The sequence below is a fragment of the Lithobates pipiens genome, unplaced genomic scaffold, assembly GCF_037356315.1.
Source record: "Lithobates pipiens isolate NorthernLeopardFrog02 unplaced genomic scaffold, aLitPip1_a1.2 Scaffold_22, whole genome shotgun sequence".
NCBI lineage: Eukaryota > Metazoa > Chordata > Amphibia > Anura > Ranidae > Lithobates > Lithobates pipiens.
The window spans coordinates 56,613,519-56,627,901 of record NW_027507784.1 but is presented as its reverse complement, the minus strand read 5'-3'; the positions used below and the strand labels follow the sequence as shown (position 1 = coordinate 56,627,901).

General features: G+C 42.7%; 1 protein-coding gene across 5 annotated transcripts in view; it reads left to right on the top strand.

Moving 5' to 3' along the window:
• Positions 1–14,383, top strand: part of TANC1 (tetratricopeptide repeat, ankyrin repeat and coiled-coil containing 1) — a 329,903-nt gene that overhangs the window by 273,797 nt on the left and 41,723 nt on the right. For all 5 annotated transcript variants that reach the window (XM_077447640.1, XM_077447638.1, XM_077447637.1 and 2 more), the window contains 2 exons: positions 2,819–3,004; positions 8,288–8,366. In XM_077447640.1, the coding sequence (XP_077303766.1) occupies positions 2,819–3,004; positions 8,288–8,366 (265 nt within the window). The remainder of the gene's footprint in view (positions 1–2,818; positions 3,005–8,287; positions 8,367–14,383) is intronic.

Here is a 14,383-nt window from a genome sequence, read left to right as displayed (position 1 = left end):
AGAGCCAATTTAGACAGGAGACCTACCAGCATGTCTTTGTAGAGTGGAAGGAAACTGGAATAAATCTGGAGGAAATCCATTAAAGCACAAAGGGAACATGCAAACTCTATGCAGATAATGTCCTGGCTGGGATTCAAGCTGAGGACAACAGTGTTGCAAGGCAGAAGTGCTAAACACTAAGCCAATGTACTGCCAATCTCTTTATTCCACCATAGGTGTAGACTAGAGATGAGAAAATTGATTTGCATATTCTGTGACTCTCAAATTATTATTTCACTGGAATATACACAAGCAGTCTCTGCAGTACAGTATTGTCCATGATTGACTTGATTCATGCACGGTCATATATTAGACCATCCTGCATGCGCAGATTCAGATGAAACAAAATCCCCACACTTGCCAATTTACACAGAGTGAAAAATTTAGAAAACTGATCAGTTTACATTGGTTCACGTCTTTTTATGTTGGTTATTCATCAGTTATGCATCAGTTTTTACATCAGTTCTTTAAATCCACTTAAAGCGGGATTCCACCCTAAAGTGGAGCCTCCGCTGATCGGATCCCTCCCCCCCTCCGGTGTCACAATTGACACCTTTCAGGGGGGAGGGGGGGGGGAGATACCTGTCAAAGACAGGTATTTACACCCACTTCCGGGCATAGACTCCCGTGGGAGTCTACGCCATTTCCTGCCCTGCCGCGCTGTCTGCTGGGACACACACGGGTCCCAGTGACAGCGCGGAGATTTCCTATTGCGCTGTGCGACTCGCGCATGCGCAGTAGGGAACCGGGAAGTGAAGCCGATTCGCTTCACTTCCTGATTCCCTCACCTAGAATGGTGGCGGCAGCAGCCGAGAGCTGAGCGATTGATCGGCCTCGGCTGCCGGCATCGCTGGTACCCGGGACAGGTGAGTGTCCATTTATTATAAGTCAGCAGCTGTAGTATTTATAGCTGCTGGCTTTTAATATTTTTTTTTTTGGTGGAATCCCTCTTTAACCACTTGAGTCAAATTTTTTGGTTTACATAATTAAAAAATAATTTTAGTCCTGAAGATTACTTAAAACCCCCAACCATTATATATTTTTTGAAAACAGACAGCGCCTAGAGAATACTTGTTGGGTAGTTCCAAATTTTTATGTCACATGATATTAGCACACCGGTTTATAAAATACAAAATTTCAGTAAAAAAAAAAAAACACTTTAATTTAATTTTAGGGCACACAAACAATAGTTTACCCATTTTTTTGTAAAATATAAAAGATGAAGTTACACCAAGTAAATAGATACTCAACATGTCGAGCATTAAAATTGCATGTAGCTGTGAAACAGCGAAAAAATTTCAATATTCTATGTTTTCCATAAGTGATGCTTTAAAAGCCCCTACAGGTCATCAGTTTAGCGTTACCCATTAGCTCTGGTGCTAAAATTATTGATCTCACTCTGGCTTGTGCGGTGACCTGTAACATGTGTAGCACAATTACCTGCAGTGTGTGCAAGGAGGGGACGGGAGAAGAGCAGTATACACAGTGAGGGGGCAGTTTGCACAGACGGGCTTCCCCTCTTGCCAGCGCTTACTGTCATTGTCAGTTTTTAAATGTAATTGTCGGCTTTATTTTTTTTTTAATACTTCATAGCACAGAGAAGGGGCTGCCATTCGAGACTGCCCCCTCACTGTGTATACTGCTCTTCTCCTGTCCTCTCCTTGCACACACTGCACCCCCCCCCCCCCCCCAAACAGTGACTGGTTGCTCCTAACAACCAACGCAAAAGTGGATGCAGCAACTGACTGCTTGTCCATTTGCATCTGCTTATCCTATGTTCCCATATTTTTTTAATAGATGAAAAATAGGGCTTTCACACGTTCAAAAAGCAGATGTTCATGGAAGAGAATGAAAACATATGTAAATCCATTTACATCCGTTTTTCCATAGGAATGGATTGATGTCCATTTTTCATCCACCAACGGATGGATGAAAAACCGACGAATGGTCTGTGTGAAAGAGGCCTAAAGCAGAATTAAACCCTCCTATCCTTTACAGCCAAGGAAGTTGCTTCTATTTGATCTGCAACTGCCATGGTGCTGCACATGTGATTAGTTATGACACCAGCTAGTTGATGATTTAACAGTTTGATTGAGGACACATGCAAATGTGACAGTTAGCAATCCTGGCATTTTAGTAATGTAACTATTTTTTTAAACCGTTCAATCGATCGTATCCGCTTTCCTGCATGAAAAAATTTAAAGTCAGCAGCTGCACATACTTTAATACTAGGACACTTAGCTGTCTTTAAATCCCGGGATGTCAGCACCCTAGCTGATGTTTCCGCAATTAGTAATAAGGGGAACCCGGCGGTGAAGCCTTAGGGCTTCACAGCCGGCTCCCTACTGCGTTCTTACTGGTGCGATACCAGAGCAAGGAGGAGGGGGGCCGAACTACTGATGGACCTTGCCGCGGGGAGGTCCGACAGAAATGGGGATGGGTACCTGTCAAAAATAGGCACCGGAGGGGGGAGGAGGCAGATAAGCAGAGCTTCCACTTTTGGGTGGTTTGCCGCTTTAATGATTTACTGCTGTTCAGGGGCTCTGGGCTTCAGCAAAATGGCAGCCACCAGCAAGAAGAAACCAGAGCAATGCTGGAGGCAATTTACAGCACACACTAATTTTGGTGGCATAATTATTATTGTGGAATGTATGTTCCTTGCTAAAGAACATTCTTTTTTTATCAAGTTGTTATGTGTAACGTTCCACTTTAAGGTTTGCAAACCCAGTTTGTTAATATTTTGACTTATTCATTTAATTCATTGATTTGTATTTTGCAGGTGGATCACATAGACAAGAAAGGACAGAGTGCCTTGGTACACAGTGCTCTGAGGGGACACTGCAGCATCCTCAAGTTTTTATTGAATTGCGACTGGACATCTCCCAACCAACAACCAAATTATGTAAGACGGAGCCATGCCCTCCAACAGTCTCTGACCGCAGCAGCCAGTATGGGACACACAGAGGTATGAAACAAATCACTGCTGACCCAGTCCATTCTCAATTCTTCATGTGGGTGACTCAAAAAAAGCATAGTGGATGTTATACAGTAGTATGATTTGTAATCTTAGGAAAGTCCTTTGTGTTTTGTGACCTTTTGTGACCTTGTATCAGTCCACTAACTCCAATGTGCTGTCCTCTGTTTTACACTACAGTGGGCAGATTCTTGGAATATTCTATAAAATGAGTTCAAGGATAATAAAGTAGAACTACTTCTCCCAGCAGCCAGTCAATGTTTTTTGCCCATTCCAACTAATTCGATTCCATTTTTTGTTCACTCTGAAGAAAGAGGGAATCTGGTACCATTTTAATAGAATTTATACAAAGAAAAATTAAGGGGCTGCCATTGCTAACCTTCCTTGGGAAAATGGCCATTGCCTGACTGTCATGCGATCCACTGCTTCAGTATTTTGAGCCATTTAACCAAAGCAAAACCTTCAGATCCGATGTTCTGACTTCACTTGTCTTGTTGTTCCGAGTCAGTGACTCAAGCTATCAAAGTCAAGAGGCCACCTGGCAATTAGTATATTCAAAGGGAGGCCACCCATGGTAGGCTTCATATTCATCTCCGTAAAGATTTTTTTTTTTTAAAGCTGAATAAGTGTTAGTTAATGCTTCTTTTACAGTTGGCCTTTTGGGTAAAAGTGGCCTTGGGATGACAGGGTCACTTTAAGGCTTTGGTACTCCTATTCCGCTCTCTTTTTGTGTACAGAGCACACGCAGGAGGCTAAATGCAGTTAATACACAACAATTATCAAACGGCTTTTTCTTTCACACTGCCTTGGACGGCCATTAACCAGAAGGTCTTGTTTCACAATGGAGTTAGAAACTGGAGACATGACTTTTATGATGCTGGCAGTTGGGTTCTCAGAACTGACTGTCGTATCATTTGATATGCTGTGGGATGCAGTAAAATGGAATACAATGCTCCCAAAGTTCCAACTTAATCTCAGCTTTACCAGCTAATCAAGCTTAGCAAAATCATTAGGATACGGTGGTTCACAATAAAAAAAAATCTCACTAGCAAAATATATGGTCCTCTGATTCCTAGGTGCTCAATATGCAGGCAAATTAAGCGCATTATAATAGGGATTCACCCCCGTCGCCCCCCACAAGTACAGAAAACCTAGAAATGCAGAATTTTGCTAGTTAGGTAAACTACTGTGCCTGATAGTAATAGTAAATATGTGCGGTTGTTTTGAAGTGTCCAGCCACAGAAATCCATACTGCATGAAGCATTGTGATTTGGAGTTCCAGTAGAAGGCACCCAAACCTCTTATTGTTCACAGCTAATAACATTCTATAATAGATATGTGTATGACTATAGCTATATAGAGACAATTCAGTAATTCCTTCTGAAACCAATTTAAAGAGGCAGGCACAAGAGGGTTAGTATACACTGATGAGCCATAGCATAGTGAATACTAACAGGTAAAGTGAATAACATTGATTATTTCATTACAATGCCATCTGAAAGTGAGTGGGATTAAATTAGGCAGCAAGTGAACATGTTGTTTCTGAAGTTGATGTGACTTTGACAAGGGTCAAATTGTAATGAATAGACAATTTTGTCACATCAATTCCACAACTGTAGCTCTTGTGGGATGTTCCTTGTCTGCAGTGGTCAGGACCTACCAAAACTGGTCCAAGGAAGGAAAACTGGCAAACCATTGTCGGGGTCATGGGTGGCCATGGCCCATCGTTGTGCATGGAGAGCAAAGGCTAGCCTGTGTAGTCCAATCAAATATAAGAGTTACTGTAGCTCAAATTGCTGAAACAGTTAAAGCTGAACTGGAGTTCCAGTGCAACAAAACGCAATCCAGCAGCCATTTATTGCAGAAGAGACAATACCTGACTTAATTGCCTGCTCATGGTCTTCTCCGGCAATGTAAACTGAGCTGCACATGCGCAGTTCAGCTTACATCGTTGGGCTGGTGTCTGTGAACGACAACCTCTTGTGCATGCTTTGGGGTGACGTCAGCCCATGCAGGCCGATGAAGAGGACCGAAGACCAGCACACAGGAGAAGATGCCGATGCCAGCAAGGGACAAGACCTTTGGGAAAAAGGCAAGTTTTAACTCCTTTAGTTGTGATATAATGCTGGTTCTGTTAGAAATGTGTCAGAACACTGCATCACAGTTTGTTGTGTATGGGGCTGCATAGCCAGAGACCAGTCAGAGAGCCCATGCTGACCCGTGTCCACAGCCAAAAGCTCCTACTTTGGATTGTGAGCATCAGAATTGGACCATGGAGCAATGGAAAAAGGTGGCCTGGTCCAATTAATCAAATTTTCTTTTACATCATGTGGATGGGTTGGTGCATGTGCATAGCTTACCTGGGTAAGAGATGCCGCCAGGATGTACTGTGAGAAGTCCCATCTATGGAGGCCCCACTTTGTAACCTTAAAACTGGACTTAAAGGATCTGCTGCTGATGGTTTGGTGCCAAATATGACAGCGTACCTTCAGAGGTCTAGTGGAGTCCATGCCTTGACATGTCAGGGTTGTTTTGGTAGCAAAATGGGGACCTACACAATATTAGGTGGGTGGGCATGTTATGGCTGATTGGTGAGTGTATAGATAGACGTAGAACATGCTTATGTTCTTGGGATTAGTTACTATTCATGCATTGTTTCAGTTCATTGGACAAGTTTAGCAGTGGATCCCAGTGTAAAATGTTTTTCCAACCCTTGTCCTTGTGGAGATATCTTCTCATTTGTGGCAAGCTTACTATATAGCAAACGGTAAGTTACCCTTCTTAGAGCAGCATGATCAGCATTACTGATTATGTGCTGTAAGTTACAGCATGTTGCTCTTTACTTTTTACTGAGCAGCCTTTTCTGTTTCCAGACGGCTTCAAGTAATCCATGTACTCGGTGTCCTGTGGTCGTGCTGAAATTATAGGGCCTTTAATTATAACAATATGATTGTCATAATGCTGCCATCTACACTGTATTATAGGCTTCATGGGGGCACGCCTGCCTCCTTGTTTTGAAGATCTTGGTGGCTTGTGCAAGCTTTAGGTCAGATTAAAGAAACACTTTTATGAACTATTTAGAGAAGCAAAGAGAAAGAGGTGACTTTAATGAAAGAACACATTAAAAGAAGATGGTATAATTGGATCTCCAAGCATATCAAATATATCAAAGACCATTTTGGAGAAGGATTTCCATTTGAGTATATTATATTCAGATTTGAGGACAGATTTTTTTTCTTTTATGTTATAATTTAATTCAGTACAGCAGATGAATGTCATTGTTTTCCTTCTAAAGCTGTCCATATATGTCTGTAATTGCTCCTGAAATTTGAGCCGTGGGGGGCACTACTGGCATCACTTGACTTGACAAACTGGGTGCTGCAGCTGCTAGAATATAATAGTCGGCAGCGGAGATACCTCCTTCCATGCTTTATTGTAGATGGGGAGGAATTTACTAGATTCCTCTTGTTCAGCCCGTGGGCTGAACAGAAGAAATCCGTGCATGTGTGGCTAGCCAGAGAGTCATGACCATCCATAATTTGTCTTTGAGTAGACTCTTGCAGGGCCCAGTTGCTGTCAAGTGTCTCGATGGGGTCTGTTTTTACAGGCGTATGTGAAGAATTCAGCATGGGCTGTGTGACAATAATGCTTGCTATAAAGCCAAGTGACACCTGTCCTAACAAGAGTAGGGGGTGAGACATTTTTGGACAGTATCCTGGAGAACAGTTATTTTGAGTGTTGAGGTATCGTAGAAGTCCACTCAAAGGTTTTGCTTCAATGGTCGCTTCACTAAATGCTGATTCTGCAACGACTGAACGCTGCTTACAGGAATCTCACTGCTTCAGTAGCATTCTCTGTAATGTCAAATAAAATTAATATTTATTAGAAATACTAAAATTAGAATGTAATAGCCACAGGAGAGGGGCGGAGTTGGGAACGTAGGTACAGATACTTCACTCACCTATGAAGGATTTTGGAATACCTGCATGTCCTACCTGCAGAATTTTTTTTACTTCTGTTTACGTCCCATTGATGATCCTATTGTGTTTGCATGGTGACTTGATACAATGCTTGTGCAAAACACTAATCTCATGCAAAATATTACAACCTAAAACATTTAAGAAATGGCATTTTTCCCACATTAATTGTGACTGGTTGCAGCTGTTCCTGAGTGTCGACCTTTCCTTGGCCTTCATATTTTCATGCTTGAAAGTTAACATAATTGTGATTTCATGTAGTTATGCATAGTTTCCATAACATTACCCAGCACTGTACAGCTGGGAATTGAGCAGATGGCAGAGGGGGAGATGGTGACTGAGCACTGCCTTAGATCTCTGATGCTTACTCCTTGTATAGGTTACCATACACATATAAATGTTAAGAGCTTAGTTCACCTTTACAAAAAAAAAACGACCTATGCAGATAAGGGGTGTTTGGAGATGAAAACAAACCATGCAGCTTTGCCTAAACTTGAATAATGCCCTTGCCTAGTCATTATTGATCACAAGAGGAAAGGTTTGAGACTTTATATGAAACAATGGCTTGGTAGGGTCATATGCCTCCATCCCTGTCAATATGAAGAAGGGGAGAATAAAAATGGGACTTTAATTTGAAGCACACTGTTGCCAATAATTAAATTGGTAGATAAAAAACTGTTTATTGGTTCATATACATATATGTATACTCTTCATATTAATGTATATCAAAGCTCGAAACTATTGTACATTATAATTATACATATTCAAGTAAAATTCATATGCATACATATGTTGCAAAATAATGCCTGTATTACCTATGCCCTCTCTAATCCCTGTAATTATTAGTAAATGTAACATTAGCATATTGCCAAGAAATTCATATAAAATCCTGTAGATACATATTCCGTAAGTGAATTCCATAAAAAAATCTGCTCTACACATGAAGTCATGGCATCTGGTAGTTTGACGTGTTTCGTGCCTTTGAGCCACTCTTCAGGAGCAAGCACGTGGTGCTACATGTTAATAAAATGCACCAAAGTGGCACCAAATCACCGGAGAGTTTTAAGTTTTAACTGCTGTTTGTTGCTTAGTTAAAGAGATTTCCTCTTACCATGTGGGCACTGGGATAGAAAGTGAAGGGAACTCCTCTTAGAGAAGACTTAGGCAGTGATTAATTTAATCAAGAATTGAAAAATCGAATTATAGGGGACGTTTAATTCTTGTAACTTCAGGTAAATTTAGTATATACATTGTCCATAGACCACCTTTTACTTGACTCTCCTTTTCTCTTTTCCAGGTGGTGAGATGTCTCTTGAACAACGAGAAAGGTTCCCCATTAGACATCAATGAGAATGACACACTCTGGGGAGAGACAGGTGAAGCAATTTAATACCTACCTTACTCTGCACCCAAACATTTGCTGCTCCATCTTTAATGTCATTAAACCTGTATTATATTTATACTACGCTTCTTACTATGAGACACTTGTAGCATTTTAAGGGGAAAATATTATCTGGTTATAACAAAGGAAATATGCTCTGCGAACCAGGCCATCCTTTGACGGTGATGGCCATGTCATAATATTGGATATTTTTGTAAATGCTGGTTATTATCTGTCGGGGTTATCACAGGGGATGCAACTGATATGTATTAGCGGACCTTGTGCAGGCAGCCATGGTGTTTGAAATACAGACCTCACCTAGCTAGAAACTAGCATATCATTAAAGTTCAGTCTAAAACTAACTAACTGTAAATCTACTGGCAGCCACATCCTTAAAACGAACCCATCTAACCCTGTAAAGCAAAAATCGTTATACGTACCTTTTCTTGAGCTGATCTGGCCCGGTCTCCAGCAGCGCATGATGTGTAGAAGAGAGAGCTGACCATGACTGGGTACTGATGTCACCCATATACTTACTATGTACTATGGGACATCCGTTGTCAGCTGCCTCTCCTGCAGATGTGTACACAGAGAAACCGCCACTGACAGCTCAGCGTCGGACCGGAGCGGCTGCAGAAAAGATATGTATAGAGATTTTTGCTTTACAGGGTTAGATAGATTGGTTTTAGAATGTGTCTTCCAGTAGATTTAGAGTTAGTTTTAGGTTGAACTTATACTTTAAGACAGTTTGAGTCTGTGAAATCATTGGTTAGAAAAATTTCCATAGTTTGCTTCAAATAAAAAAAAAAAAAAAGTTCTCCAGTTTTGTGGGTCAGGGCTGTAGGCTGGCTCTGTTAAAGTGGTTCTGCACCTAAAAAAAATATTAAAAGCCAGCAGCTACTAATATTGCAGCTGCTGACTTTTAATAAAATCACACTTACCTGTCCCAGGGTCCAGCGATGTCGGCGGCAGATGACGAGCGATCGCTCGTCTCGTTGCTGCCCCCGCCGCCACCCTCTGTCAGGGAATCGGGAAGTGAAGCCTGGCGGATTCACTGCCCGGTTCCCTACTGCGTATGCGCGAGTCGCGCTGCGCTTCTCTTCAGATCCCCCGCTGTGTCCTGGGAACTGTGCGTTTCCCAGAACACAACGGAGGGCGGGGCGTCTGCGGCGGTCTGCCCGGAAGTGGGCGCAGTTACCTGGATTATCCAGGTAACTGCACCCCCCTCCCCCCTGAAAGGTACCGATTGTGGCACCGGAGGGGGGGAGGGATCAGATTATCGGAACTTCCCCTTTAGGGTGAAGAACCGCTTTAATTTGGATCTAAAGAGAAGGTTCAAAGTCTCTGTATTTATTATTATTTTTTTTTTTTTGGGCAATTTTTGTGCCTGTTGGAGAGATTTCCCCTCACTTCCTGTTAGGACAGGAAATTATGGGAAATCCTCTGAGCTGTAACATAGAACTGAACAAAAACAGATTTATTGGAGTAGAGAATGGTGTTAGACATGTTCTTTGTTGCTGTGTGTTCCTTCCTATCCTGGTAACGATCACTGGAAGTTAGACTTTACTGGTGTACTGTACATTGAAGTGGAAGCTCTAGTGTGTATACAGTACCAGTGAACCATAGTTCACCATTGAGGTCTGCAGCTTTATACTGCTTTAGAATATCCATATCTATGACAGTTTATCCCCCTGAAAGCTGGAGTAAGACCTGCGTATGTTCAACTGCTTTTCAGAAAGTGAGCTTACCAACACATTGTCTGAGTGGAAAGAACATTGACCCATGACCCACCTAATGCTGGCCATTTGAAAAAATGAAAATATTTGACCCCCTTCTCCCCTTGTGTGCCATCTCCTGTACATTTACAAAGTACACAGCACACACACACACGGCTTCCTCGAGGGTGTAGGCCGTGCTCTGGAAGCAGCAGGTGCACTTAAATCCACTGCAAGGAATTAGGTCATCTACAATTGCCTCAGCCAGTTGTTAAAGTAGCTATTTTCTCCCATCAAACAAGTTATAACAAAGGAAATATTCTCTGTGAACCAGGTCATCCTTTAACTTTGCCTTTTCATATTCTGTGTTGGCAAAACACACCTTTTCCCATGCCACACCTTGATTGTTAGCCCAGCACTGAATGAACCGAGATAAGATCAGCTGTTGCCTTGCTGCGTTCGACAGAAGCAGGGCTGACTGTTAAACATGATGGGACAGGATGAACGAGCCGCCTGCCTACACCCTGTTGGGCGCTTTTATGGAGCACGTTTCCATTTATGCCTTTATCATTGGAATTGTTTTAAATGGTTTCTCCCAGGCTTGATATATAAAGGGGCAGACTGCCATAGGTGTATCTCTTGGCCCTTTAAAGGGCAACTCCACTTTTTTTTTTTTTTTTTTTTTTTAATACCTTTGGCTAACGTAATTTTAGTTAGGATAGCAAAATAATCTGCTTTTGAAATAGTATTCATTATCTGTTTAATTTTGTTGTGCTGTACATGGTCTTTATATTTCTGATTAGCCAGAGTTGAAAATATTTCTAGGTTTCTAATCTAGAAATGTTGCTTTGTGGAAATCATTATAATGTGGATTATAATGTTGCTTTGTGGATCATTATGCTGTGTCTATGTGAATATGCCATAGTTAACTACTAACATTTAAAGAATGACACCAGGAGCCAAAGATGTTGTTTAAGATTGGCTGTGGCCTGCTGCAACAGTCTTGGAGCTTATGTATTAAAGCGGACCTTCACTGCCGCCTTGCATTTTCCATATTACTAGTCCCCTTTCCATTCCTAATGATTTAAACTTGTTAAACTTGCCCTGTATTTCTGAATTTCTCATTTGGGTGCGAATGACATCTCCTCTGTGTCCTGCAACCCCGCGATACTCACGGCATGCATCCCAGGAGAAGGCTTTAAAGTGGTTGTAAACCCTTACAAACCACTTTGACCTACAGGTAAGCCTAGATTAAGGCTTTCCTTGTAGGTCCAAGAAATATCTCCTAAACCTACACGGTTTAGGAGATTTTTACCTGAAGACAGCCACCGCTGTCTACGGCGCATGCGTCGTAGACAGCGGCGCACTGGGCAGGCCGCAGATCGCGGCGATATGCCGCGGGAGTGACTTTATTGCGGTTCCGGCGAATCACAGCACCAGAGCCGCGAGACCTGGAAGTCGCTCCGTGATCCTTGGCAGCGGCAAAGAGGAAGACGGAGGACCGCTTCGGGTGCTTCATTCTCAGGTAAGTTATTCATAATGAGCTAGTATGCTATGCATACTAACCCATTATGCCTTTGCCTTGTGTTTTTTTTTTTCCTTCCTCTTTAAGGCCTAGCTCCCAACTGTCCCTGATTTCAAGGGACTGTCCCTCATTTGGAACAAAGTCCCTCTGTCCCTCTTTCCTCCTCGTTTGCCCCTCATCCGATCTATATAGTTGTATATAAAATGCACTACTTCTCTATCAAAAGTGTTTTACAGTACTAAACCAGTTTCATCCAAGTTCTATATTGCTGCATTTGTAAATTTCAAAAGCCAACATAAAGGAATAGTGGTGGTAAAAAAAAAAATCACTTGTGGGTTTAACCAATCATTTTTAATTTTTTTTGTACAATTGGCAGGGGGGTGTGTCTAATGCCTACATACTTGCTAATAGGTGTCCCTCATTCCTATCTCAAAAAGTTCTAACGCATTGTGCATGCTCATTGGCAGACGGCTTCTAGGACCCGTTAGAAACCGCAAAAAAAAGAAAGCTGGCGGCGTGGGATCTGGTGTGGAGCAGCACAGTGGCAGTCTGTATTCTTTAGAGGGGATTTTCCTTAACTTCCTGTCTTGTGACACAACAGGAAGTGATTGGAGAGATCTCCAAAGGAATGAAAATCCTCTTACACAGTTGTTAACAGAACAAGTGTCCCATTTGAAAGATTTGCCCTTTGTTGTTGACACACAGGGATAAATACCTGACAGAGGATGTAACCCTTCCCTATCCAAAAAAAAAGGGCTTTAGGTATACTTTGGGCAACTAATGTATTATTTTATTAGGCTGAATTGTAATAAAAAGGAGATTTAACATCTGTCATTGGAATGTTTAACCACTAAGATTGTTGCAATGTGGTGCATTTATCTGTTTTGAAGAAGAAAAACCTTTCTAATCATGGGACCTGAAAACCGTGCTTTCCAAGAAACAAATGTGTTTAAAATCCATCTGACCTCTATTTATATAACCATGGGTATTCTTTGATCATTTATCTTCAGCTTGGCTGATTGGATACACATGTCTCGTTTGGTTTTTCTTTAGTTCATGACTTTGAAGAGGATGTTATGGTTGGATTTTGTGCGTTATATCAATTTATTGTGTTAGATTTTGAAATGTAAGATTATATAATATAACCCAGCAAGAAACTAGGGTGACTTATAACTGTTCATATTAGGCAGATTTACAAAGGTAGTAACTAATGACCCTGTGTAACATTTCCTGTTAATATCCAATCAAAATAAACATTTTATGAGAACTTATCACAATGAGAAAAACAAAGTACAATGTCTGTTTCATACTGTGACCCTATTTATATCTATGGATATGCTGTAGTCCAAGGAACAACTGGAAACCACCAGTACCACTATCCTTTGGAATGAATGAGGCCACAATGCTTATGGGCAGTATGAAATGGTGCCTGCTGGAAAGATTTCTATATTGAGAAGGCAAGTTTTATCCCCTGTGGGCTGCACTCATGGTGGTGGGGGTATTTATTAAAAGACAACTTTTTTGAAGGTGAGGTTCTTTAAACAAATAAAACATTTTACAATACTTGCCATCAGCACCTCTAGCAAATACAGTTTTCACGCTCTTGCAAAGCTAGTGCTGCCCCTAGAATTGTTGGCATCCAACACGCCAGGTATGCCAGATGCATGCGTCAATCTACTGCGGCCTCTTTCCCCTTAGGCTCGGTTCACACAGGGGCGACTGCAATCCGACTTCAGGTCGTCCCTATTCGCCTCAGGTCGGACAACATTTAAAAATCAATGTAAGTGAATGAGAGCCATCTTAATGCACGCTACTGACAGTCGCTCCGACTTCAAAAGAAGTTCCTGTACTACTTGAATCCGACTTGTAGGCGATTTGTACCCATTGATTTCAATGGAGGTCGCCTCCAAGTCGGATCTCTGTCTATACGGAGGCGACTTTAACAGAATTATTAGCTCTAAAGGGGGAACTCCACGCCAAATTTCGGAAAAAAATTTGTCGTGGGTTCCCCATCCGAGAGCATACCAGGCCCTTAGGTCTGGTATGGATTCCAAGGAGAACCCCCTACGCCGAAAAAAACTGCGTGGGGGTTCCCCCAGATCCACACCAGACCCTTATCCGAGCACGCTACCCGGCCGGCCAGGAAAGGGGGTGGGGACGAGCGGGCGCCCCCCCCTCCTGAGCCGTACCAGGCCGCGTGCCCTCAACATGGGGGGGGTGCCTTGGGGGAGGGGGGCGTGCGGCCCTCCCACCCCAAAGCACCTTGTCCCCATGTTGATGAGGACAAGGGCCTCTTCCCGACAACCCTGGCTGTTGGTTGTCGGGGTCTGCGGGCGGGGGGCTTATCGGAATCTGGGAGCCCCCTTTAATAAGGGGGCCCCCGGATACCGGCCCCCCACCCTATGTGAATGAGTATGGGGTACAATGTACCCCTACCCATTCACCTGTAAAATAAAGTACAAAAAAAAAACACAACACACAAGATAAAATAGTTTATTGCACAGCTCCGGGGGTCTTCCGTCTTCGGGGGTCTTCTCGCCGGACTCCTCCACTATCTTCTTGTAGCTCTTTTACTAGCGGAGGAGCCCGGCTTTCTTCCTCGCCGCCTCCCTCTTCTTCCGACTTCGGGGGTCTTGTCCCCCTCTTCGGTTCTTCTGCCGGGCCACCGCGCCTTCTTATAGCTCTTTTACAGGCAGTGGCCCGGTCTTCTATCGTCGCCGCCTTCCGTTCTTCTTCTTCTTCTCCTGGAGATGTTGACTCGACGCTCTCTCC